The sequence below is a fragment of the Mauremys reevesii genome, linkage group 25 (genome assembly GCF_016161935.1).
Source record: "Mauremys reevesii isolate NIE-2019 linkage group 25, ASM1616193v1, whole genome shotgun sequence".
Taxonomy (NCBI): Eukaryota; Metazoa; Chordata; order Testudines; family Geoemydidae; genus Mauremys; species Mauremys reevesii.
Genome location: NC_052647.1, coordinates 19,938,484 through 19,965,382, shown reverse-complemented (window position 1 = coordinate 19,965,382; position 26,899 = coordinate 19,938,484). Strand labels below are relative to the sequence as shown.

Sequence of the window (26,899 nt, the reverse complement as noted above, 5' to 3'; positions counted from 1 at the left end):
TGATTCTTTAGCAATTGCCAAGCTGGGACTTGCCTTTGGGTCTCACCCCCAGCCATCTAGCTCTGGAGTAAATGAGCTGAATGTGGAGTTCACTCCTACCTCTGAGACTGGTGCTATCAGATCCAATCCTCCTACCCCTTGAGGCAGAGATCTGCCAGGTAAGCTGAAAGGAGCTAGTGTCAGTGGGAGTGCACTTCCCTTCTGGCTTCTGACATGACAGCACAGGACTCCGCTGTGGGAATGAATCATTTACAGTCAAGTGGCCCCACAAAAGACAGTCAGACAAGGAAGATCAATTAACAAAAAACATCCAGTTTCTATTCACAAGGAAAAAAGCTCCAGTCCATCTTTTTATTTTTTTTGAAAAATTTCCTGACATTACAGAACTAAACTGAAATGTATTAATATTCCACTCTTACATTTCATGACAAACAGAAAACTTCATGAGCCAAAAAAGGGAAAGCTTATAAAACTAAGATATGAATCTCAGCATTTTAACAGCTGAACAGAGAAAGGAATTAAAATGCTGTAATTAAAAAAAAATCATGAGTGGATGGGTAAAGCGTGTAGAAACTGAAATTTACAAACTAGTTAAAACCTGGAATCTGACTGCTTAGAAACTACACAGATGGATCATGGGGATGAACAGCAGAAGGGGTAATGAGTGAGGCATTTGCATTGTCCTAGCTGCTTCCCATTCCACCAGTCTCCGAAGAAAGCCTGGAAAAAAGCAGAGGCGGGACATTTAATACACAGACGTTGCCCAGGATACTGCATGAGCTTCAAGGAGGATGCGACAACAGCCCCAACCTACCCCAGGTCAACTCTAGAGGTTTCAAGCTGGGCTCTACTCGGGCACCTTCAAGAGAACACGTTGGGACCTGCTAGCGCTGTTGGGAGTCTAGCCCAAGCTGTGGGCGCTGGGTGTTGGTGTCAGGCTCCCAAAAGAGCCTGTTACTTGAGCACTCTCAGCCCCCAGAAGCTGAAGGTCCTGTTGTGCTAGGTGCTGCAGGACCAGGCACGTTGAGGTTCGTTTTGCAGCACTGCCTGGAGATGCACGGAGACCTGGTGGTTGAGGCAGTTTTGGTGCTTTGTCAAGCTGTCACAAGAATAACTGTATCGAGTGGCCAGATACAGAATGACAAGAGACTGGGCCATGCTCCAGCAGCAGCTCCTGCCTCTGAAAGAGCAGAGATGGCACTGGATTCCAGACTCCCTGGTGACAGCAGGGTCCCTGACAGCCTGCTCTTGGGGAAGGCTATCTTGCAGGATTGAACCCTGGGCACCTGCTAGGGTCACCAGGGAGTCAAAGTAGCCCCTGGTCCCCATCAGACTTGAACCTGCATGTGGATTTGATTTGCATTAGAGGATCAAGAACACCACATCTGGAGGGTGATTAACACTGCTGGATTAAGCCCCTCCCCTCATAGACGTGCTTGAGGGGGGAAGCATTAGCCAACTGCATCCCTGGGCCACTGGTGAGCACTTTCCAGCTAGGCTGATTAGCAGGAACAGGGTGACTGTGGGCTCCCTAGAAGTGGGTCCTTGAAGTCTAACAAGGAATTAACAGCACAGGAGAGTAGTCTTCCAGGACCCAACATGGGACAAGAGTGGGGAAACTCTTCCACCAGCCAGAAGTCCAATCTAGAGGTGATCTTGGATGTAGGTCTCTGCTAGACACCACCTCTGTACCTAGAGCATCTGCCTGCCTCTATCCCTACAGCAAGTCTACAATGACACCTCTATTCCCCACCCTGCAAAGACAGATCCACCATCCCCCACTGCAGATTCTAGCACCAGGTCTGAGAAGGGAGATGCACATTTTCCAGCCTGGCAGCTGGAGGAGCTGAGCAGTTGGCATTTAGACACTAGCTAGAAAGGGCTGTTTACAGAGGCCTTTGATGTCAGTAGGCATTTGTCAAAGTGACAGGGGCTCAGCATCTCTGAACCATCAGGATACTTTAATTTAGGTGCCAGCCTTGAGGCACCAGGGCTTAATATTTTGGCCTTGGTCTATCACAGTCATTGCAGCAGCAGCTTATTCCTACCAAGTCTGAGCCAAGCTCCACGGGGAAAAGGGGCAGACCCTCAGTTTGTCACAAGCCAGCAAAACTCCCTGCCAGGTACAAGTTCCTCCCCCAGTGTGCAGGGCAAAGCTCTCCTACCACCTTTGGTCAGGGCAGGGCTTTAGTCACTGGTTTGCCATCTTTCAAGTCAAGTCCATGGCGGCACAAGATGTGGCCATGGAGTAAAAACCGCCACCAGGAATTACCACTTGGAGCTAGGCTGGAGTGGAACCGGTTAACACCTCACATCTCCACCCCATCCTGTGAGGGGCTGGGTTGTGAAGGGCCAGAGAGGGAGGCAGTATTGCAGCATAGTTTTAGCCAGTCAAGTTATAACCCAAGTCAGGCAACTTACCTTGGTCTGACATGTGCCAGTCTCCAATGCTAGTATTAGTTAGTGGAGTGGCCTGGCCAAAGGATGCAGATGGCTCCATGCAAAGAGAAGATTGGACAGCCACTGCTTAGTCCCACCTCAGGGGGGTAGGATTAGCTTCCCTTTCAATCAAGGGGCAGCCAGGATATTCTGTGCTTCAGCCCAGGCCTTGCATGCTACCGTGACAGACCTTTGTACTTCACGGGCTGTGCAAGAGAGGTGGTATTTTCCACATCTGCCGAAGAGAAATCTAACTCTGAAGCAGGCAAAGCGGAGCTGCCCTGTCCAGTCACATCGGCATTGGGTCTTGAGGGAAGGGAAGTTCCCAGGTGTTGTTCCAAATGCTCAATACAAGGATTTCATGGACAGGCCCTTAATGTAGGGGGAGAGGACCCAGACCCTGAACAGTGGCAGGGCCTTGCTAGGCTGCTGGCGGAGACCCACCCAGGTTTTGGCAGGCAATTGGCACCTACAGGCCAAGGCATTTCCTTGGGGCCCTTTGGACAAGCTACTCTTCTCCCTATGCTACATGACACCTGGAATGGAAACAAAGGGATCCCCCATGAGATTCTGGCCTCCAACTCTGATCCGATCAGCAGGGTCTCCACAAACATGTGAAGGAGCCTTGTAGTCTGACTGCTAGAAACATAACTGGAGGCTGCCTCCAAGCCAGCAGGACAGGGGAACCTGGTCTCTGCTGACAGGAGAATTCAAGGCAGTTCATGTACCTGGAAAGGGCAGCTGGGGCTTGCCAGCTTCCTGGGAAAGCTGTGTTAAGAGGAAGCAGCTCCCTGCACCACCACAGCAGGCTCAGACAGAAGCCAAGACTGAAGGCTCCAACTCCGGCCCTCTTTCACCCCAGGTGTATGACACCCCCTGCCCAGAAGGGACCCCTTAAGGGCCAAATTTCAGAGCCCAGCACATCTGGCTGACAACCCCTCAGTCAGACCCCAAGCTCTTGCTCATGTGGGACAGAACCTCCCAGAGTTCAGTCTGATCAGAGCAGGTCTGCTCGTCACCAGCCCTCCCACCGCCCACACGGCTGCTGAGCCTCTCGCACTTACTCAGAGCTTCTCACCTGCAACTCAAAGGCAGCATTAGCAGCTTTACAGAGGGGGGAGGTGAGGGCAAGGAGAATAAGTAACTTGCCCAAGGTCAGAGCAATTCAACAGCAGACAACAGAAGTCACCTCCACACCCCTAGTCTGCTCCCCTGCCTCGGTTTTGGTGCCTAACCTGCATTGCAGAAGCTGGACACCCAGCCTGGGACAGGGCAGCAGAAGGGAGGCAGGAGCAGCCAGATTCACAACTAAGATTCTTTCCAGCACACCATATAAAACAGACTCTACAGGCCTGAAGCTGGGTAAAGAGTGGATAATCTTTACTTAACGTGGTTACACTACATCACAGAACAGTGTCAATTACAGCTCAGAGTTAAACTACTGCAGAAATGAAAACCGCCAGAGGATCTGCGCTAGTCAAGAATGAAGGGCTCAGCAGGCCAGCTTGGAGATCCAGGGAGCCCATTAACTGTTCCCACCAATGGGATCAAGCCAATCCCACCTGTCTCATAGGCAGATGCACCCTGGACTCCAGACTGTGCCCTAATCCTTCCCCCACCCACCCCAGTCCTATGCTAACAGTTCCCTTTTTAGTCACATGACAATCTAGCAAGTTCCAAGCAGCACTGGTCAGAGTCACATGGCTGCCTCAGGTTTTAGTTTCAAAGGTGCCAGAGAACCCACCGAAAGCCCAGCCTCTGAAGGGTTAAGTGTGGCAGCCCCAGGCTAACGAGCAGGTGTCCTGAGCCCAGCAGAGGGGGGGAGGAATTCTGCACTTTTCACTTGACAGGAGCAAGACTCACTGAACTACTGTAACAGAAGGCCAGGGGCCACTGGCTAGTAGCCCCCCAAGAAGGAGCATAAAAAGAGCCCCTTTAGTCCCTCCCTGCCCGGGATAACCAATAACCTACAGAGCGGGAGGAATGCTAATGGGTCATTTCCAATGCCAGGGAAGGCAGGTGGTGTGCACCTGCGGGGAAGGAGTGTCCCAAGTCAGATCTCTATTTCAAAGACACCAGAAGTGTGCAACAGCTGTTTCCAGACTGGATTGCCCAGTGCGCACAGGTATGAAATGACTCTGGGACAGCTGGTGCCTTTAGGGGCTCAAGGCCTTTAACCCACAGCTGGTTGTGGTACTGTAGTATCTGGTATTTGACTAGAAAGGCAGGTAACCGGCCCTGAGAAGTGACTACTTGCTTTAGGCCATCGTAGTCCCTCTACAGCGTGAGGAATGAAGCAGCCATGTTTTGCTTAACTTCTAGAACCCAGTACTGGTGGTGGCCCTGCCCGAGCAGCAGTTCGAATGGCTCCAGCTGTACATTTCTTTTTAGCACTTGTTTGGTTTCTGTTCTGTCTGGGGTGGGGGGGAATCCTGTGGCTTGAACCTCCAGGACCCCCAGAGCCATTCTCTGCTCTATGGGGGGGTGTGTGAGCAGAGCTGCTGGAATTTAGGGTAGGATTCCTCTAGAACAGTGGTTTTCAATCTCAATCTGGGGTCTGCAGACAGGGTCTACTATTCCCAAAGATGTCTGCCCTGCCATGCCATTCAAAATTTTAGGGGTCTGAAAATGAAATGGTTCAAGATCACTGCTCTAGAACAAATTGTTTCAATGACCAATGGCAATTCAAACTATGCTGGGGTGCTTAACTGCTGACCTCACAAAGAGGTGCAGAGGATTTGGGCGTTTTAGCTCCATGCCCTTGAATATGAGCATATCTTCCTCATGATTAGGAGAAGTGTGGGCTCCCAACACCCATCTCTAAAGGCAGTCTAGGAATCCCTCTGTGGCCATGTTAATCCAGCACAGGGGCAGGGATTCACATTTGATCTCATTGCTCAACTCTGAACATTGTTAGAGTCTGGCCAGAGGTCAAGGGGCACGCTGACAATTGTCAGGTGCACAGCTGATTTGTCCCTATCACATGGGGAGGTGTAATTCCTGGTCCCCCTCTCCATTCCAGCACACATCAGCTAGCCAAGCAGATACTCTGTGGCAACTTTATTACAAGTACAGACATCAAAAGAGACAGGTTTGGCTGATCAGCCTCTTTAGCAACTTAACCAAAATGCAGTTAATTGAGAATCTTTTATTCATTAAACAGACCCTCCTATCACATGTTCATGTAGCAATGCAAACAAGCTACTAAAAGCAACAGCTACAACTACATAAAAATCAAGGAATTAAACAGATCACTAGACTCCAGGACTTGTTAGGATACTTGTTAAATTGTCTCTCGACCTACTGAAGGTCACCAACAAAAAAAACTCCATTCTAAGAAATCACAAGCTCACTTTTTTTGAAGTAAAAAATTCTTCCAAGGCTCCTCTACGGGATCCCCAGGCTGACACCAATCTGCTGTTCCTTTACGGTCACAAGCAGACACTCAATAAGGAGAGAATCTCTGTTTTTCCGTTTTCAGTTTGTTAGTAACACATGGCATAGCTGAGGTGGTGGAGGCACCCTTAGCAGCAGACACAACATTTAGAGCCAGGAGAGGGACGGGTTTCATGCCAAGCAGACTGGAGACACAAGGGGCGGTCGGAAGAGGGTTGGGGAGGCTGGAGGGTGCGTCGGAGACCCCTGCTGTCGCAAGCGAGGGGGTGGTGGTGGAGGAGGAAGAAGAAGAAGGGGTGGAGGGTTGAGAGAGGTTGATGCTGAGGTGATCGGGGATCGTGACGGAGGCTGTCTGGGAGGAGGGTTTAGCGCTTTCTAAACTGTAACAGAGGAAAAAGGAACAAAAAAAGGGTGGGTGGATGGGAACACCACAAAAAAAAGCACAGGAGACAAACAGCTTAAATAGCATGAGCCTAGCCTGGAAACGCGAGACACCCACTCAGGGTTCTAGCTAAAGCAGCTCAGTCTCCTCTACAGCCTTGGAGCATCCAGCACAGCTAGTGCCCGGCTAAAAGTTAAATCTAAAACGCAAGTGCAAGTCTAAGTGACTTGTACTGTACTCAAAGGCAGGAGAAAAGTCAACTGGTTTAAAACTGAAAGATGCAGAGCAAGCCACTTCCCATGATAACTGGAAATATTCTCCGGTTCAGCCAGTTATTGGCTTGATGCAGGTATCATTGGGCAAAACCCTATGGCCCAGTCTATGCAGGCAATTAGATTAGCTGATCCCAGTGGTCTCTTTTGGCCTTAAGAGCTAGTAAGATTCTAGTATTTCAATTGCTTTAACATCTGGACAGATGTAGCTTCTAGGAGCTGGGATCATGTTGAATCCTTTTCTAGTAAGGCCTCCTCAAAAGTATTTTGAAAACCTCAATTAAGTCTAGAATCAAGGATTTACAGCTTAGGTTCAAAATACAATGCACTCTTCAGAAGGCACCATCGTTTTAAGAAAATTGGGAATCTCAACAGAAGCAGCCTAAAGGCATTTTTTGATTGACTGAGCAACAGAAAAAGCTAGCAAGAAAATCAAGTCAGGTTTTTTCCTTTCACAGAAAACCAGTGGAAATCAATCCCACCTCTAAATGGTCTGGCATCAACATTAAGCACAGCACTCTGTACTGACCACCTTTAAAACCCAATGGTCAATTTAAAACTGACCTACAGAAACGGCTGTGGGAAGGGAATTATGTCTGCATTTGCCAGTATGCTCCAGTAAAGGCCAGTTTTGCTGTATTGGATTCATGTTTGGTTTTGGATCTGGCGAGTTCTCATCTGAGGCAGCTGACACCCTGCAAGGTTTTCTGAAGCACTGCAACAGAGCAGGCTTCCCAACCACTTTCTTTCCTAGATAACCAGAGTATGCCTGAAAAGGAAAGACCTTATAGGCCACTCATTAGCTACACACTAACTAGCTAAAGATTCGAGTCCTGACAACCGAAGTCTAACCACCATTAAAGACTCAGCCTTAGAACCGCTTGCTTTAATAAGCTTTAAGATCTGTAATCCTGTTTTGTCAATTGACTAACTTGAGCCCTCCATTACCAAAGAGTGGGTTTTACTGATGCCCAGACCTTAGGTCAAATCCACCCCTGGCCCAACCCGAGTGGCATCAATTAAACACATTACTGTTCACTGGGGCATCTGCAACTGTTTCACAGCTCACGGCAACAAGTGCTGCTTCCCTAAGGAACCTGAATGTCCCTAGCGCTTGTGCAGCCTGGCAATCTAAGTCAGCCTGGACACAGAGCAAAATATTGTCCCTGCTGAAGTCAGTGGCAAGACTCCCACTGACTTCAATAGAGCTGCGAGGTCACACTATAGGTAGGGGTTGGTACTGGGGTATTTAAGTCCCGGACCTTTGTTCTCAAGCAAAAAAGCCACACAAGCCACCAATCAATGTAAAGAAGCAGCTGCTAAATCTCCTCCAAAAGGAAAGGTTTGGTGGGGCAGGGAACCATTTCAAACAAGCAGGGTCTGAACGCCTAGTTCCTATAGGAGGGGATCCTATTCCATGCCAGAGTTCTAGCAAGTACAAGCTGGGGCCAGAGATAAAGCTGTGCCATGTGTTACTGTGGTTGACTCAAAGAAGAGTGCCCAAAAGACAGTCTATGGAAGCCTGGCAGGGGCTAGTGGCTGAATTTAGCCTTGCCAGAGCTCACCGTTTCACCCTGTAAATCAGAGCTAGGCCCTAGACCTATGTAGCTACAGATCCTAGGCTTGAGGTTGGCTCTTAGTTTGCAGCATAATACAGCTGTAGGAGGCTGCATGGGAGGGAATCTAGGACATGTGCCCAGCTGCTCTGCCCTAGGTTTTTAATTAGGGAAGACTGAGTTCTCCATTAAGCTAATGCTTTAGAGAACTGCAGAGGGCCAACTGCCAGCTCAGCTCTTTGACGAAGCCTGTGGAAACCTGCAGCAGTCGTATGCTGCAGTGAGTGCTGCCACCTGACAACCGCAGACCTCAGCAGCAGCTTGCAGCTAGTGTGGTTACAGATGGCAGCTCAGGGAGGGAAGCGCTGACAGGAAAGTTCCTAATGCACAGGCCTCTCCCAGTAGCCATCAGCACAATAAGGAGCTGCGCAGTGATCTCAAACTGAAGCAAAAACCACAGCAGCAGCACTGGTTCCTTCGTTCTTCCTTTTTAAAGCCGCTAGCCAAGAACTGCGGCTAACAAGTGTACACAGCTCCCCATAACAGATTTCCTTGACCAGCTCATTACCAAGCTGACTCAGTACATTGGCACAATAAAATGTATGATCAGACTAATCAGTTCTATGCTTGCCACAAGACACAGGAGGAATCTTCCTGTATCTCCAGCTACCTGATCCTCCCCTAAGTATATCCCAGCCTGGCTTATGGGAAGGAATAACTGGGCCTGTTAGGGTTCCAACAGCTTCAGGAAAATATCAGATTAACCCAGCTTGGCTAATGTTGTCCTAAGCCTTCCACATTCTAGAAGGCAATTTCATCATGGGAAGCAGGAGAGCTGGATTCTCCAGCAGTTACGGGGGAGGAAGGAATGGTGCACCAGAAAAGTCAGTGATGTAAGTGCTTGCATCACTTACACCCTCGGCAATACAAGGAGGGGTACTGCTCCCGAGAGCTACAATCCAGGCAGGTCAGTATCTCGTCTGCTCACATCGCCCTAGTTCAGAATGCAGAATACTTTAGTCATGCTGCTCCACCCCCACATGCACTTAGACAACCTGCCATTCAGAGACTTACCTGACATTAATTAGATACTGGGCCAGGCTAATGCTGGCTGCAGATCCAGTTATGGTAACCTGCCTGTCAGTAGATCCTTCCACTGGATTGGCAATTTTGATCTGCGCCCCAGACATCTGGCGGATCTCATTGATTTTGGCGCCTTGACGCCCGATGATGCAGCCAATCAACTAAGAGAGAAAGTGTTTCTAGTTACAAATTAGGTCAGCTGAGAATAAGGTTTAACATCCTTATATCTTCAGTACTAAGCCTGAGGACACCCTCCTTCCCCCTCCTCCACTCTCCAGGGGGCATAACTCTCACCATCTTACAGGTGAGAAAACAGGCAGTGAGGTGAAGTCCCCACAAACCACAAGTCCCAATTCCCAGGCTCTCATGATGTGAGAGTTTGACATTTCTGTTTTGCCAACTGCTCCTGTCCTTGGTGTGTTAATTGTGAAGCTGTCCAAAGTGCTATTTTTTAGTCTTGCAGCCACAAAAGCCATTTAATAGCACCCCTGCTTTGGGGCTAGAATAAGGAATAAACACTCTGGAGAGAAGATTATACTCTGCAAGAGCAGGGTGTAATGGATTCCAATTAGTAGCAGTCTCAACTAGCTTGTTCCCTGCATACACAGCAGTTACACTGTATGCATCCCCCTGCAGAGATCACCCAGTCTTGTGTTACCTTAGCGAATGGGTGCTAGACACCTCAAGGGAATAGGTTAGACACCAGGGGACCCCTGGGATGCAGGGGCAGCTGGAGCAGAAGCATCATCTGTGTCTTTAGACATGATACCTCCCTCCTACTAACCTGAGGGCTGTGGAACCTGTATCAAAAGAATGTTAGAAGCACTGATGTCAGAGGCCTGTTCATTTTGTTTGTGGTTTTGTACAGCTGGCCAGGATAACTGCTAGGAAATGCACAGCCATGCACACTCCACTTCTAAAGGAAGATTCTGCAAGACAGCTCTGGGGGAATGGAAGCCATTTGCTTTCAGAACCCAGCATGGATCCCGACCTGCTCTGCCAACTGGAGATCCCCAAGATGCTGCCTGTGGGATACTTACATCATTTGGAATGGTGAGTTCGTGAGAAGTAGTTTGAGCAGATGCATCCAAACCTGCTAAAAGACAGGAAGAGACCAGGACGCGGTTAAGACAAGGCAGTGAGGTGTCCTGGTGCAGAACAGACACCCGACCAGTCAAGCCAGCATTTGCTGCTGGTATCATTGCTACCTTGAAGCCGGTTTAACAGGAAGGGAAGAGCAAGCTGTAAGAAGTTACTCCAACCCTACCCCCCCACACCCCAAACACAGTCTCCAAGATGTCCCACCACAGATCTTCCTTCCGATCAGGACAGTCACAGAGCAGCACGGGCTCCAGTCAGTCATGTGGCTCCCATGCCTGCTGGAACCAGAGCCCCCGGAAGTGCAATGCAACCCCTCCCCAGGACAGCACAGCAGGGTGACGCTACTCCAGCTAGCTGGGTGCCGGATGTGGAGTCAGTCTGGTGACAGATGGGGCAAAGCACACTCTTGCCAAATCTCACCCTCAGGCCCCTCCCTACATGCCCCCATTTCCAATAAGGCTAAAGGAAGAGTCCGTCCAAACCAGTTGGCTGCCAGCTGTGGCCATCACTAACCCCCTTCAAGCTCTTCATTAGGGTCTTGCTTTTATATCCTGTCTTGAAGTAAGGGCTTGAGGCCTCCAGACATAAGGGATCACGGTGACTGCCAGAAAAGCAAACCCTGCCCCCCCAAGGCCACTACAGCATGAAGTGGAGGTGCACCACCAGGAGCGGTTTGAAGCATCAGGATCTGCCACCAGAGATAGGGGGTGAAAACTAGTGACCTGATCCAGGCTAGCAACAAATTACAGAAATTCTCCTCCCCAGGAGGAGGAAAAGGTTAGGAGGTGTCACAAGCCCACAGCTTTCTAGGGGGTGGGTTAGCCAGGCACTGATCATTCCAGGAAGTTCTGCTCTCTGTTGGAGAGATTCCAGCTGGCCTTCTGCTGGGTGGGGAGGGGAAGAACAAAGTGCTATCAGGCCAGTCAGTACCCACATCCCTTCCCAAACTCCTTTAGCCCCCTGTGTACGTTGCTGGCAACATTTTTTTCCCCCCAAAGGTAAACGAGACTGACCAGTATTAATACACAATAGAATACTACAGATTTTGTTTTTTAATCATTACCCCAATAGCCTTTCACCTCTGGAGAGCTGGATTCAATGCCTGTTAAGATACAAGTGACAATGAGTTTGGTGGTCTCAGCCTAAAGCCTTAATGGACATCTTAGCCATATTACAAACGACACGTTCGGTACAATCAGCAGTTGACTGCTCCAGACTGGAATAGCCAGAGGGGAGAGGGTGTTGCAGCAGGTCAGAAGTGAGGTGCACTGGCAGAGCTGCAGAGGATGGGGTGAAGGAAGCAGCATGAAGGCCCTGCCTGTTTTACGCCCATCTAGCACTCAAGCTGCCCCACTCAATCATAGGGTCAACCTGAGACGTTTGGCAGAATGGTTACCTGGTTTGGACCCACACTAAGACACACTAGTGAAGATTAAACCATGAGGTTGCATTGCAGCGAGGCCAAGCGGTGACTCGTGGGCTGTGCTTAGGCCTGTGCTAGCGTACGGAAGAAATAGGGAATTTCCATACCACTGAATCCAGTGTTGCCATGAGACATTGGAAAGTGAGACTGTTGCATTGCCAACTGGTGCAGCTTGGTCAGCTAGAGGGAGAGAAAGAAAAGGCAGGTGTCAGGCATTTCACAGGTTCAACCTGTCCAGGAGTCAGTACACATGAAACAGAAAACAGCCATGGAGTCGCCCAGGAGGCCCACCCCCTTGGGGGCAGAGGAGAGAGCTGGGTAAGCAATGCTTGCCCTGTGCAGAGATGGGTGCGGAAGGGAGGAGGAAAGCACTGCAGGTGCAAAAGCCAACACCCAGTCCCAAGTGCCCTGGTTAATTGAGGACAGCTGCAGTAATTACAACAGGAACGCTCCAGAGACAAGCACAAACAGGTGAGATAAACAGACAGGATTGCAGTGGTGCTTAACACACCATGCAGGGGTCTGTCAAGCATTTGGAAGGTAGAGGTATGTTATGAAGGGAGACCAGGATAGAGTCAGTGTTTAGCCTCCATATCCTCCCCATCCCCTGATCACTAATTCCAAGTAGTCCAGCTGTTTCTAGCCACCTCTTCCCTACCCTAGCCCCTCCCTGCTCTAAAATATGCCATGAGCAGAGATCAGCCTCTCATTAACCCTGCCTCTAGAAAGTCAGGAGCACATCCACCTAACTCTGCACCTAAGCAATAAGGAAGGGTGACAGGTAGAAGGGAGATGCGCACACAGCAAGCCAGGACAGCTAGAGTATAACAGCTTCATTGCTCTGCTAAAAAGGGGTGCGTTGTACTTCAGGCCCAGCATTAGCCAGTCTTCCACCTGGAGAGTCATCGGCCCTGCCCTGCAGCCACCCCAGCAGAAAGGATCGATAACTTGATGCATTTAGCATCATGTGGAGGCAGAGTTGCCACTCCCCCTCACCAGCTTGCTACGCCAGGTGTCCCATGCCCTGCCCTGAGAACCACAATGACAGTATACCATGCTGTTTGTTTTGTTTCGCTTTCTCTTTACGGGCTTTGCTCTGTGCCAAATTGGAGAAGGGGAGAGCTGGAGCTTGTGTGACGCGCCAAGCTCAGGGTGTCTGTGTGTATGTGTCACACGCCGGGAGGAAAGGGGGACAGATCTTAGATTAGTTTGAAACGGACTGAAGGACGTGCAAATAATTTGAGGGTCTTTTGGTTTAAAGATCAGATTTGATTTCAGACCGAGCTGACTGCTAGCATTGAGAAAGCACGGAAAAATTTTGGAAGGGAGAAGGGGTGGATTTGAAGACAAGAAGTGTAAACAAAACTTACATCTGGCTGTGGAATGGCATACTGTCCTTGAATGGTATAGGCCTACAAAAGGAGGAAAACAGTCCTATTAAAAACCATCGGACAGCCACCCAGTGACAGACAGATTTCAACTAGCCAGGAAGCCAGAGAGCCAAAGTGGAGAATTCTTGAAGGGGGGGGGAGGACGACAAAGGGGACATAATGCTGCAACAGGCAGGGGCTGTTACTTGAATTGGCCATATGTGGAATAAGGAGGGGGAGATGATCTGGTGTGTTGCCCCCCCCTCCCCAAGAAGAGACACGAGAATAAGGTTTGGTTTCTTGGTGAAGATGTAGCGTGTGTAGTGGAGAGACAGACAGTGCTTCTAATCCTCCTGCCCTGCACATACACCCCCACCCACCCCCAAAAGACGGGAAAGAGCTTTATTCCCATCAATAGCCATGACTTTGAAGGGATTTTTTTTGGAAAAAACTCCATTCACCCCGCTTTAAATTCTCACTACTCCACACACCTAAAAACAGCACTGGATACACTACAGCTGAAGGTAATGCTAATGCTAACTGATGCAAAAGGCATTCAGGAGAATGAGGCAAGAGGCTGACCTGCTGGTTCCATGTATTTTTAGATTAGGGGGAAGAAAACCAGAGTTCAGATTCCTACTGAAGCTACCCACAGAGGGTCAGTCACTGAGCAGGGACCAGTTGGCTAAAGGGAGGACTTCTCGCTTCCATGTCACTGCAAAAAATGCAGCCCAGGCTGGAACTGACCAAGCTGTTACCATGCACTGGCTGCTGGGTGGCCTGTGTGGAGAGGCCGGTGGCCTTAATCCAGGTCCCAGTGGACAGGAGTCCACAGCACAAAAAAGAGCCACTGCAATTTTTGCCACCCTTGTTGGCAGTCTCAGAGAGGCCAAGGATTGCATGGGCCATGGAGACTGAACTCCCCTCTCACCTCTTGAGGTGGTCCCTCCAGGTCAGAGTTGAGGCACATTGATGGGGCGGTGTGGGGGTAGCTTGCACTGCCGCTGCTGTACCTGTCCTGTGGATAAATTAGAGGACTTCAGTCTCCAGGGCTGTCAATCCAAAACCTTCCGCTAATACGAAATTCACACAGAAATTACTCTGGTTTAGAGGGCTGACCTTGTGCTAGACAAACTCACAGTTCACTCTGAGCTGCAAGTGAAGCATCACTGCCACCGAAAAGCACGACCACCACCACGAGCTTGCCAGGGAGCCAGTCCGAATGATAGTCTGGCGCTGGGTGCGCATGGTGGAGCCAGGGGAAGAATGCAGCCACAAACAAGCCTGCTCCTCCCTGCTCTGGTGGCAGGGCACTCGCATGCCGCAAGGCTAACCGCAAGTACAGTCTTCTGTTTGCAAGAGCCAAAGAACTGGGCCACAATACCTTCCAATCACCTCCCATGGGCTATTCCACTGGCAGATAGCTGCCTAACCAGCTGCGAAAGCCTTGGAGAGTAGGGAACTGAATGGGGGATGGAGAGGAAAGGGAAGGGACCAAGAACATGACAGAACTGCTCCCAAACTCAGCCTGTTGGGGGAACAGCAGGCTATCCCAACACATGGCATATTCTCATGTAGCTCTGGTTCTAGGGAAGAGCTCCTGTCTTACTATGCAGCTGCTACCTGTTACTTCGCTGTATTTACCTACAGGCACCACTACTCCTATCTGTATAAGCCTCATGCAAGAAAGCCCCAGGCATTATGGAAGGTTTTTTTTATTTAAACTATGTAACTGCTACAGGCTCTGGTATTGTATTTGCTTTATGCAACCCTTTCCAGGGTGGAGGTGCTGACTGTATTGAAGTGCAATCCTCCAAGTATTACAGTCCCAGAAACCTCAGGTGTATTCTCAGAAAGTGGGATTCTGGGGCTTCCCAAAGCCACATCCACCCTGACCACTCACACAATTGTCTGCCTGAACTGGTGGCCAAGTACTCATGTCTAATTATCTGCAGGACAAGTTTGAAACAGCAAAATGACTGAAATCACAGAATCTGCCTGAACGGGATTCTTCCAAGCATGGTTTTGAAATGTCTGATGTTAGAGATAAGAGGCTTCACACCGTCCTGTCTTGTTAGAAGGCCTGTGCTACTGGTACAGCCACAACGATGCCTTGCTTCATAGCCACAGTGAGCACTCAACTAGACGGTCACATGCCATGGCACAGTATGCCCAATATGTGCCATGTTTTAACTACCATCCACATGAGTCCCTGGAGGCATGGTGCTAAAGTTGGTGATGTGCCCTCCTGAGTCAACTTGTTACAGAAATGGCTAAGACCCCAGTGGTCTTGCTTGTTTCAGAATTGGACACCTGCATAATCTGGTGGAGCTGGGAAGATCCTTCCTGGTTCTATTACGGAGTCTGACTTATCCCTCATTCCCCAATGGGCGGTCAGAAATATTAATGCTTCATTCTGCTGGATATCAAGGCTTGCCACCCAGCTAACACCAAATTTCAAACAGTGCCCCAACAGAATTGGTAAATCTTGTATTTACAGGTTCAAGCTGTGGCTGTTTGTCTGAATGCCACATACAGGATTTGGACTGGCTACTCAGACACTAAGCTTAAAAACTGTTTCCCCTGAACCTCGTTGCCCCTTCTACAATAACCCCCTTCTGCTCCTCAGTGTCCAACTCCTATTGGAAGCTAAGAGGCTGCTGAATGTTCAGAGCAGCCTCCAGAAGAATCCAACCAAAGCAGCAGAAGTAGCTCTATACTGGCCAGGTAGGCAGCGTGGCTGACAAGCATGCACAGAGTGGGCTGATGTGTGCTGGCAATGTTGCAACTTGGTAGGTCACCTTCTCTCCCGCACCCTATGCCCAGCAAGTAGAGGAAGGGCCTTACCTGACCGCCTGCAAAGATGACCGGAGAGCTGGATGGCTTGGGTCGGTATGGGATGGTAACACCCTTCGGGGGAGACTGGGTTACAGGAGAGTCGAAGAGGAAATAGATTAGACCCCAGAGAGATTCTCACAGTGAAGGACTTTCCCAAATGCTTAAACATGAAGCCTCTACTTTATACTTCTACACTTAAAGAAAGCAAATGCTGCAATCAGGAGTTTTAGAGACCAGCCTGCTAGGAGATGGAAGAGTCTAAAAGTCCTGTCAGTGGCTCACGGTGGTTCAGTTTGAGTAAGAGCTACTAGTTACAAACGGCAATTCACTTCTCCCTCCTTACTGCCCTGGTGCCTATGTCACGACACCCGGCCAGCGTAGAGGAGAAGCTGCAATAGGAATATCCCAGTGTCAGAACCAGCCATGGTATTAGGCACTAGCCTGGTGAGTAAAAAGTTCTGGTTGATGCGGTGAAGCCATGATGATTGCTACGTGGTGCCACCTGTCTGACTGGCAGAGTCAGGCAAAGCCAAGGACTCCTGAACCACCAGCTTCTTGACAAGCTCATCTTAACCTTGGTATGGGCAAGTCTGTCCTAACCGAATGCTTCTGTGTTTCACTTTGAAAGCCACAGACCAACCCTAAACCAATATGCGATTCCTCTCCTGCCCCTACAAGGCCCCAGATGCCATTTCAAGTGGGACCAGTTTCTCTGCAGTCACAGGGGAGAGTCCAAGTCAGTTTCCATTTAATAAGGTTGTCGGCCACAGAGGCTAATGGCATCTAGCTTGCCCTTTGCCCCTCATGCTTCTAGGGAGAGACATGGAATAGGCATTTCAGGTTCCCCTTTGCCAACGTGTCTGCCTCCGCCCCCCCAAGGAAGCTAGCAGCTCATCCCTGCAGCTCACCTCCAGCATGACCACACAGATCTGTTTGACGCACTCGATGATGGACTGTGGTATCCCAGCAATGGTGATAGCTCTCTCAGTCGAGTTGGGCAGCATGTCTCCTGCCACCTGGACCTGCGCCCCTGTGCTCTTAAAGTTTAAGATTAAAAATAGAAAGTCAGGCACGCCACTCTGAGCTCATGGTATCCAGTAGCAGCAATGAACCCCGTGCTTTCAGTTCTACCCTCCCCGTGCACAGCCTCAATAAAGTGGTTTAGTCCTGGCTGGAATTATTCTGCCATCAGAACCCCAGGGCCAAGAGAAACTAAAGCTAAACTTTGCCTTGATGTGCAAGTTGACGCTGTGTCTATGAGCAGTGAAGCTGAACTGAATTAACTCTTTGGTGTCTGTGACCTGGCAGGTCACAGCGTTAGGTGGCACATGAATGCTTGACAACCTTAATCCTCACATTCCCTTGGTCCGTTTTGCAGGTGGGGAAGTGGAAGTGGAAGCACAGAGAGGTTAAATTAGTTAGAGTCATTCATCAAGCAAGTGGCAGATCTCAGAACTGAAACCCAGGAGTTCTGCATCCCATTCTCCTGCACCACCTAGGCCAACTCCCCCTCCCACTGCTTTAGAAAGGAGGGTTCAAGTAATCAGGCTGGGACTGGGGTGCACAAGCAGAGCTGGGGGTGGAGGGGGATCTTCAACAGCACCTGACTCCACTATGCCTGGCTCCAGCCACTGTATTGGTCTCAGTTTCACAAGCACTAAAAATAAGGTGCTTTTTCAAGGCAGGATGATGCCAAGTCTCTACTATGTAGTATTCAACCCGGCACTTATGGCATGGGGAGGGTGGAGCGAAAAGATGCCTCTACAGAGAACACTCCTGCTGTTGAACTGCAGCTACTACTGGAGCTGAAAACTCCTCTTCAAAGCAACATCCAACACACAAAAGACTAGTCAGAGTCAGAAGGTGCAAACCTCTCTTATCTCCTTGATCTTGCAGCCTCCTTTTCCAATGAGGGAGCCACACTGGCTGGCAGGTACCACAAGCCTCAGGGTGACAGGAGGCCTGCTGGCAGCTGTGCTGTTGGTCATCGAGCTGCTGATGTCCTGGAAGGATAAGGAGTTACTCAGCGGGATGCTTTGGGACAGCAGCGTTTAGCAAGTTTGCTAGTCTACCCAGTCTCAGTCCACCATCAGATTACACAGTACAGTGCCCTGTACTCGGAGGAGCAGGATCCCTGTACTAAAAACTGGGATCACCCACACCTGAGGGGCAGCAGGGGAGCCATTTCACAGCAATGGTACAGTTCAAGAAACCGACACCCTATTGAAACCGCTGGGAGATGTGCAGGGAGACAGTGTAATTTAGGCTAAACTCCAGTTAGGATGGACACCTGCCCTTGCAAGGAGCACCATGGGATCTTTCAGTTACCCATGTGAGGCCCCAGCAATCTCCAAACACTCCAGACAACATCCCAGGCTTTCCTTGGAGGTCTCCCATCCAATACTGACCAGAGTAGACCTGGAGACTAAGGAACTTGAATTGTTTAGCCTAACAAAACACAGGCTGAGGGAGACTGGATCATTCTATTAACATATCAGAGGGATAAACACCAGGGAGGGAGAGCCAATGTTGGCACAAGAACAAATAGGTATAAACTGGCCATCAGTAAATTTAGGCTTGAAATTAAACAAAGGTTTTTAGCCATCGGAGGAGTGAAGTTCTGGAAAGAGTAGTTGGGGCAAAAGAAAACTAACTTGCTTTTAAGACAGAAGCTGATGTGTTCATGGAGAGGATGGTATGATGAGATGCCTACAGCAGCTGGAGATGGGACATTAGGTGAGGAGGCTTCTGAGCTACTAGAGAATTCTTGACCAGGTGTCCAGCTAGTGAGGCTGGCCCACATGCTCAGGGCATAACTGATTGCCACATTTGGGGAATTCCCCCCCACCTCAGATTGGCAGAGATCTGGGGGTTTCCCCTCTGCAGCATGGGTCACTTGCTGGTTTCAACTACAGTAAATGGTGGTCTCTAACTTGAAGTTTTTACATCAAAAGATGAGGACTTCAGTAACTCAGCAAGAAGTTACGGGCCTACTACACGACTGGGTGGGTGACCTAGGTCAGACTAGTGAGCATGATGGTCGCTTCTGGCCTTGAAGTCCATGACACCCTGCCTAGTCTAACAGTATAGCCACCAAGTAGTGGCTAAAACCCATTACGTCACATACTCCACCTAACTGGGAATCCCATTCTCCTGCTCATGTGCCTTCATATCAGCTGCCAGGAAGGTTCCAAGTCAGCCCTAAAGCACTCTCCTATATCAGCTGCTCCCACAGACCCCAATGTTCCTTAGAGGAACATCAAGAGGACTCCATACATGTATACAGAGGCACCTAGTTATTCAGATGGTTACAATCAAGAAGTTTACAGCTTAAAAGCTACAGGGGATAGAAGAGCTTGGCTGCTATTGTGTTGTGAACCCTGCAGATAAGGATTCTAGTTCAGGATGAAGCTACACGAGTATGATAGGGGGATCTGATCACTGGCTTGTCCCAAAACAGCCTCTGAATAGCTAACCCACCAGCTATTATATACAATAGCTGCTGCTTGTGGATAGGAGGCAAAGAGGAGCCAGCAAGGAAAGCACAGTAAGGAGGCAACAGCTTTACCCAGAGCTCACCAATCTCAGGGGTCTGAAATTAAAAAGCTATGAAGCTCCCTTCTCAGTTTGCATTACCAGAAACTCAGCAGTGGAGTTCTAGCCCTGCAATCCAGTCATCTGCTCCCTTCTCTATTAATCTGATCACTGCAGCTGCACACAACTGGCTCCTAGGATTGTCAAATTATGCTTAATAGCAGCCACCATGTTAGAGCTGCATGTTCCCATCCTGGTGACAGTGGGACATTTCCACTGCTCAAGGGCAGCAGCTCAGGCTTTGCAAAGCGAGCCTTATCCCAGGCATGGGGCCAGTGTTCTCAGGTTACTGACACGCAGCTACTGGCTGCAGGCTCATGGTTTGGCTTGGGCACTAGATCTCAAAAGTGAAAGTCACATCAATTGCAGAGCCCAGGCAAGGACACTACTCCACAAGCAGAGAAGGGCCTATCTGGCTGTGGAGAAACCGCTAAGCATTGACATTTGGCTTTTTTAAAAAGCAGCCTCCAAGCTGGCAGCCTCCCATCCTGCTGAAGGACATTTGTTCCACCGACTAGGCTAAAGTCACATGAGCCATCAAAGCCTTTTGCTTCAGGGCATAGCTGTCACTAGGTGTCAGGAAGAGACCTTGCCGCCTTGTGGGACAGTACTTCAGTCTACAGGAAGGGAGAAAAGTGTTACACCCTCTGAAATAGCTGATTGACCAGGCAGCCCACCAGACTTGGTCATCACAATACCAAATTCCAAACGTGCTCAGCGTTCCCAGGACAAAGCTGGATACTTGGATGTAAAACTGTTGGCTTAACAGCCGTTCATCTCCCCCACAATGAATGTTAGCTAGCCAGATTCTGATATAGTTCTTGGGCTCAGCCCTGGTACAGAAGGGGAGTGACAGAGGTTCAGGCCAGCATGGCAAGTTATACACAGGGCTGAAGATAGCACTGCTGAAGTCTATAACCCACACCTAAACCTGTGGGCTCAATTCATGTTGCTCATGGCTAGTGTTTCAGACACACTGGGGCTCACCATTTCCTCCCCGGTACAACACAGACCCATACTAGGTGCAGTGGAAACGGTGCCTCACCACCACAGCAAGCTTCTGCAACTGCATCAGCTCACATATACAGGTGATTCTGAAGCAGATGGGGCTTTTTTTTTTTTTACCCCCCCCTTGTAATTCTGCACACCCATAAAAGTGACCCAATACATCAAGGCTGCCGGTTAGGGTAGCCTGTGCCAGGGGCCGAACAGGTATCACAGCAGGGATACATCATTCCCTGTGTTGACAGTCCCTTCACCCAAACCTTAGCTACACTGCATTTGATTCAAGCAGAGTTTGCTCAAGTGTTCTAGATTCGAAATATGTTGAGCGACTGCAGCAATTTTAGCTGGCTACAACAGTGCATCTGTACCTAAAAAGGGTTTAGTCAAAGTCTTGACTCTAGCTGGCATAAAAGCAATTAGGTATTTTTCTGATCATTCTCAGGACCCACTCTAGGGCTAGAGACCAGTAAGTAGAAGAAACACACACCTCTTCCAGTTTGTCAATGATCATAGCAAATGCTTTGAAGATGGCATTGGTCGGTCCAGCAAGAGTGATGATCCGTTCTGGGCAGTTCCCTTCCGAGATGTTAATGCGGGCACCACTCTGGAGGAACAAAGTGAATGTAAAGAGCAGAGATGCTACGCTAATGGGACTGACACCATGCAGCAGTCCAACTTGGACTGGCAAGGCAGTGGATAATGTTACAATAGTGAATAACTCCATTACCTGTGTGCAGTGCCTAGCACAATGAGATCCCTAAGTGCTACTACAACACAAATAATTTCTATTTCATACCATGAAATCCACCCCTCACTTTGCTCTGCTCTTTTGGGCAGCCATCTTAGTTTCTGTCTGCTAGATCAGTGCTGAGATTGGTCAGAAGAACTACATTTCCCAGAAGCCTTTCAGCCCACAATGAGTTTATTTGCTGCCAATACAACTGCAACTGTTGAATCCCTGCATAAGACTTTGTACAAGGGCCCCCCCCCCAAGATCTGGTACTATTCCACCCAAGTTTCTCTCAACTGATTTAAAGACCAGTTTGCGGCCACCTGCTCCCCAGAACCTACCTCTTCGCGCATCTTCTTTACAGATTCTCCTTTCTGTACGAGAAGAGAAAAGGAAGAGACACTGTTAGTGTTACTGAACTGCATGGCTAAGAATAAAGTAAAATAAGGACTAAATTTAGTAATTTACCTTCCCAATGATGCTCCCAACCTCCTGCAGAGGGGACAAAGGCACTAGTTAGTTCTTAAGATTACAGGACATGGGTTCAGAGACAACATGGGTGCAAGCTAATGGCATAAGTTTTCCCTTACTGATCAAGACCAGTGTGAAGCGTAGCAATTTCTTTCAACAGGAGATTTACCAGGCTTACTAAAACAGTCTCACTGTTCTCCTAGCCAACTCACTTGTGTGTCTATAGCGACTTGTGTCTCTGCAGTGATTAAAAATGCTCCCTGGTTGAAAACAGAAGCTAAATTCAAACTGGACATAAAAAAATTATGCCTTAACAGTTAGGGTAATAGTCATTAGAACAGTTTGCCAAGGGTCATGAGAGATTCTCATCACCAGCAAGTTTTAAGTGGAGATTGATCTGTTCTGGGAATTATTTTGGGGAAGCTCTATGGGCTATGTTATACAAGAGGTCAGACTAAATGAACACAATGGTCCCTTATATGGTTTTGGAATCTATGAATCTCAGTATAAAGTGGAAATAAAATTGACAAACATTCTATAGAGTGCTCGAAGTTCATCCCTCCCCAATACAAAGTGTTAATATCTTGTACCTTGTGAGTTTAATAGAACAGATACCCCCCCACCCCCGCACTCTGAAGTTCTGCTAGTTTCTTTACTGATATATTGAGATTTAAAAAAAAAAAAACTGCTCCAACTGTCACAAAATATCCTTTTACCAGGAACAGACCACATGCCAAGAAGTTCCCAGCATCAAGAAGCTAATGGCTCTAATGATGAGCCATTTCAAAGAAACATTAGGCTGGGTTTATTTAGCATTATTTAAATTACTAGACTCCCATTGGGTTACAACAAAAAGACCCATTCCTATACAGAACTGATCTTCTGATCAGACAAAAAGGTTTTCCAAGATATTTGCTTACGACTCAGTTTCACCAGAGGTATAAAGAGATGATATGGCAGGTACCTTTCCATGCATAAGTAGTCGAATGGTAAGTGTGACATTTAAACCACCTTCAATAACACCGGTGTCCATCTTGAGCTGTGTTCTGACGAGTCAGGCTGTGTCAGTGGTCAAATCTTTGGTCACTGGGGGATAGAAACTATAACAGAAGAGAGGATGTCTCATGATATGCTTTGAGAACACCCAGTTCATCTTTGTTTTTTATTATTTACAAGGAACACAAACATTTTAAGGACACACCCTTTTCTACATGGCTCACAATCCCTCAAGTATAGTGAGGCCACTCTGCACAATTATTCCTCTAGAGGGTTAGCTCAATCTGACAAGAGGAGTGGATAGTCTCTTAACTGAGCAGCATTGACAAGCTGTCAGAACAGATTTGAGTGTATTTACAATTGTTAATCATTTGGCACTCCACTTGCACGCATTTATTTGCATGCTAGAGACTAGTGTGTAGTAAGCTTAGCTGTTTCCCAGTGTGTTAATTCTTACAGGAGACATTTGCTTGAGCAGATCTGCTGAATCAAGTGTATTGAGCAACTAACCTAAACTCCCCACCCCCTGGATGCCAGAACCAAAGGTTGTAAAGAGATCAGTTGTCACTTTCCATTCTCCATCTCCCTCCCACAGTGCAGGCAGCAGCGTCAGTGGATGAGGTCTGTGTCCATTCTCCTCCCTGCTTCCCCGCCCTTCAGCCTGCAGGAGTCTTTGTATACGGTTTGACCCAGTTTAAGGGCTTCTCTACACTTTGAAAAGAATTTGGATGAGGGTAGGGTATGAATTTAAAAGTGCAACAGCTACTCTTGTCCATGTGTGGACATTTAAGTTCCAGAATAAGAACATTTTATTCTGGTTTAGTTTAATGGATTAAGCTAGGCAGGAGCAAAACCAAACACTCCAATTCTTATAAATAGCTATTCCAGAATAATTTCATGGGCAAACAAGCCCTGAGGTTAACATTGATAAGCTAGTTTACATACTAGTGAGATATAACCCAGTTGAAAGCCAATTTAAGCAGGCCCACACAGGGCTTCGCACCAGTTAATTTAGTTGTTGGCTTAACTTTAGAACTAATTTTAGTTAACTGATGCAAGCTGCATGCAGATGAGCCTTTAGTGTGGCAAAGCAGTGAGGTGCTAAAGTTTAACTTCCACCGTGAGAAGAGCTAACCCGAGCTCAACTGGCAGAGTTGTGACCTACAGTCCCAAATGAGGACTTGCCAACTGGGCTCTACAGCAGCACAGCCTTGTTTCCAGGCTAAAGCTATATGAAGAAAACCGACAACTATGAAAAGGAGGTTGTGTTCTCTCTCTCTTATGACCCCAATAGAAGTGTTTCTTGGCCCATATTTTCAAGTCACCATCTATATATATATAAATCCCCATTACATCCTTCTAAAGTTAGGAATGTTTCCCATGTTCTACTTTGGGGAAAAATTCCAAAGAACAGGATGGTCTTCAAGTCCATGGCAGAGACAAGAACAGAACCCATGAGTTCCTATTCTCAATTCCTTGCTGAGTGCAGATGATTACACTTCCTCCCAGTTTATTGGGGGTAGTACAAGACTCATCTGGCCTTATTACTACCATTAGGAATTTGAGTCATTTTTCTACCAACTAAATTAGTACATTTCTACCAAATTCACACAAATTAACATTAACATGCTTTTCACCAAGTGGTTTTTGCAATTTGTTAACCTTTTCTCCCCACCACAGTGGTTTCTAAACAAAAAAGTTATTTTTTTTGTTCATGAAATTTAGATTATCCAGCACTAAACAGCTGATCAAAACAGATTTTTTTTTAAAAAGACACTTCTGAGTTCTCATGTTATGACTCTAGGTTTGCTAGCTACTAGGAGCTGCGATTGAGACTGCAGTCAGTCAGTAGTGATATCTCCAACCATTACTAGGTGCACAGAGGAGCAAGATTCAGTGTGTAAAACTGGATTTTAGTCATTGGGGGGGGGGGGCGGCATTTCCTCAGACCCAGAAGCCTTGAGACTTCCCCCAAAAGATTTCATTACCATTAGCCCCACCACCCCCACACAAACTATAATGTAAACATCCCCCCCCCCAGAGAAGTTATCTAAAACGGTATTTTAGGCCTGCTCCTTGGGGGAGGGCATTACAAGTTGGCTTATCTTTCCCCGCACAATATATCTGAGATATGCAAGGGATCCTTTTAATTAGTAAACACTCGAAATAAATCCTTAGCCTGAACAGCCAGCTGAGCTCGTCCGATTTCAGGCGCTTTTAAGCTCTTTATTGCTTCGTCTGAGTCTCCCTAGTTTAGGATTGGGCGGGGGGCAGTAAAGGGGCAAAAAGCTACTTTCGACTCCCTCTCGATATTGCGCCTCAATCTTTCTACGCCGCCCTATGGAGGATTCCCCCTTCCCCGCACGGCAATATTGGCCCCAAATGGCGATCGGCGGGTATTTACTCGATTGCTGCTCACACACCCGCCAGTTCCATTACTCGCCCCCCCGCCAGAGACGGGGGTGTTTACGCCGCTCCCTCTCCCGACTCCCGCCCCCCCCCCATAACACGCCATACCCACATCGGCTCATAGCGCAGCAGGGGGTTCAGATCCGGAGCCGCCGCCGCCTCGAGGACGCGGGGCCCCGTGGCCTGCGGCGCGAACACAGGGCGAGGGGGAGGCCGCCCGCCCTGTCCGCCAACCAGGCAGACTCGATCCCCCCCCAAAGCCCTGCCCCCTCCGGGCGCCTCCCGCCCCCCCCGCCCCGCGGCCCAGCTCTCAGGCGTCCGCCATGTGACGCAGAGTCCCCGCCGCCTCCCTTCCTCCCCGTGGCCGCGGCCTCCTCCCCTGTCCCCCGCCCCGCGGCCTGCTCCTCTCGCCGCCGCCTTCGTGCGCAACAGCAGCGCCGCCCCTCCCCCCCGCCGCACGCACACACACACTCGGAGTAGGCCGCACTAGGCCGCGGGCGCCTCCCCGGCCTCACGTGACAGCGGAGCCCGGCTAGGCGAGGGGGTGGGCGGGGAGCGGGGCTACGCGAGGCCGGGGATCCGGGCGGAGAAGCGCCGGCTGCCTTACCTGGCGGCGGGGGGGCCGAGCGCCCGGCCGATCGGCCGCTCCGTAGGCGGAGGGACGGGGAAGGGGGGAGCGGGAGGAGGGAGGGCGGGTGACGGGGTCTCCGGGGCGGGCGGAGGGAGGAGGGGCCCCCTCGGAGGGGGAGGGAGGAGGCGGGGGAAGGGAGAGAGCCGGGACGGGCGGGCGGGATGGCGGCGGCGGGAGGAGGGCGGAGGGGCTGCGGCTGCTGCTCCTGCTGCGGCGGCCTCGGCGGGTCTGGGAGGGGGAGGCGAAGAGCGGGGCGATTTCAACCCCGCCCTGACCCGGAAACGGACCCCGCCACGCCATAGAGACGCGTAGGGCAGAGCGTCCGCCGCCAGCGGACCATAGAGCGGGCATAGGCAGCGAACGGGTCCCGGGGAGATAGAGCGTCCCTCGTGCCACAGGGAAGGCGGCGGGCTGCGGCGCCACCTGCAGGCTGAGCGCTCACAGACCTCCCAGCTGCTGCTGCGTGGGGATGTGGGGACAATGGGCGAAAGTGGGAAGGGGGTGGGGACAGAGCGAGCTAATGGAGGGACAGGAGGGAATGGGCGGAGGGGGCAGGGGCAGAAGGAAGGGGAGAGGGCTGGGGGCAGAAGACAGGAGCGGGTCGGTGGAGAGGGCAGAAGAAAGGGGCAGAAAACAGAGGGGAGGGGCAGTGGAGGGAGGATGAATGAAGAGGCTCAGCTGGTGCTGACATCTTTGCCAGGCCCGTGCCACGGCAGCCCCCTCCAGGGGCCCTGTTCAGAAGCAAATCCAACTTGATGCACTGGGCTAGGCCCAGATCCTCCGAAGTATTTAGGCTCCTAAATTCCTAGAGGATACAGCTGCTAGCACGATCACTCTGTGCTGCTGGAGTGTTATTTTGCACCACGGCTGCTCTCAAGCTAGACTAAAGCCATGTGTACAGTCAAAAGTTAAGTAGACCCAGCTATGTCGCTGTGGGGTGTGAAAAATCTACTCCCCTGAGCGATGCAGCTAAGCCAACTTAACCCTTAGTGTAGACAGCACTAGGTCGACAAAAGAACTGGTCCCCCAACCTAGCTACTGCCTCTCGAGAAAGTGGATTAACTATGGTGATGAGAGAACCCTTCCTGTGTCTGTAGTGAGTGTCTACACTGAAGCACTACACACCGCTGTAGCGTTTCAAGTGTAGACAAGCTAACTCAAGTTAACTGTGGAGGAAAGACACAACCGAAGGAAGTATTGTGC

At 49.5% G+C, this 26,899-nt stretch overlaps 1 protein-coding gene across 22 annotated transcripts; it reads right to left on the bottom strand.

Moving 5' to 3' along the window:
- Positions 1-332: 332 nt before the first annotated feature.
- On the bottom strand, positions 333-25,832 carry PCBP2 (poly(rC) binding protein 2). 22 transcript variants are annotated; one of them, XM_039513819.1, is made up of 15 exons: positions 25,673-25,831; positions 22,625-22,760; positions 21,658-21,681; positions 21,531-21,563; positions 20,947-21,063; positions 17,732-17,863; positions 16,769-16,897; positions 15,870-15,944; positions 13,954-14,040; positions 13,023-13,064; positions 11,760-11,832; positions 11,293-11,331; positions 10,169-10,224; positions 9,120-9,289; positions 333-720 (listed from the first exon to the last, which is right to left on the bottom strand). In XM_039513819.1, the coding sequence occupies exons 2-15, from the start codon at positions 22,691-22,693 to the stop codon at positions 684-686; spliced, it is 1,083 nt and encodes a 360-aa protein (XP_039369753.1). In that variant the 5' UTR covers positions 22,694-22,760; positions 25,673-25,831; the 3' UTR covers positions 333-683. The 22 variants fall into 22 exon arrangements, with proteins under 22 accessions (XP_039369753.1, XP_039369754.1, XP_039369756.1 ...); XM_039513820.1 differs by having other exon boundaries at positions 10,169-10,221; XM_039513803.1 differs by lacking the exon at positions 333-720 and adding an exon at positions 5,573-6,215 and having other exon boundaries at positions 25,673-25,832.
- Positions 25,833-26,899: the final 1,067 nt, after the last annotated feature.

Coding starts and splice junctions, on each gene's coding strand:
- PCBP2 (XM_039513803.1), bottom strand. CDS start 22,693: ATGGACACCGGTGTTATTGAAGGTGGTTTAAATGTCACACTTACCATT. Junction 17,864..20,946: donor TCATTGACAAACTGGAAGAG/GTGTGTGTTTCT, acceptor TTATCCTTCCAG/GACATCAGCAGCTCGATGAC. Junction 11,833..13,022: donor ATGCCATTCCACAGCCAGAT/GTAAGTTTTGTT, acceptor CTCTCCCTCTAG/CTGACCAAGCTGCACCAGTT.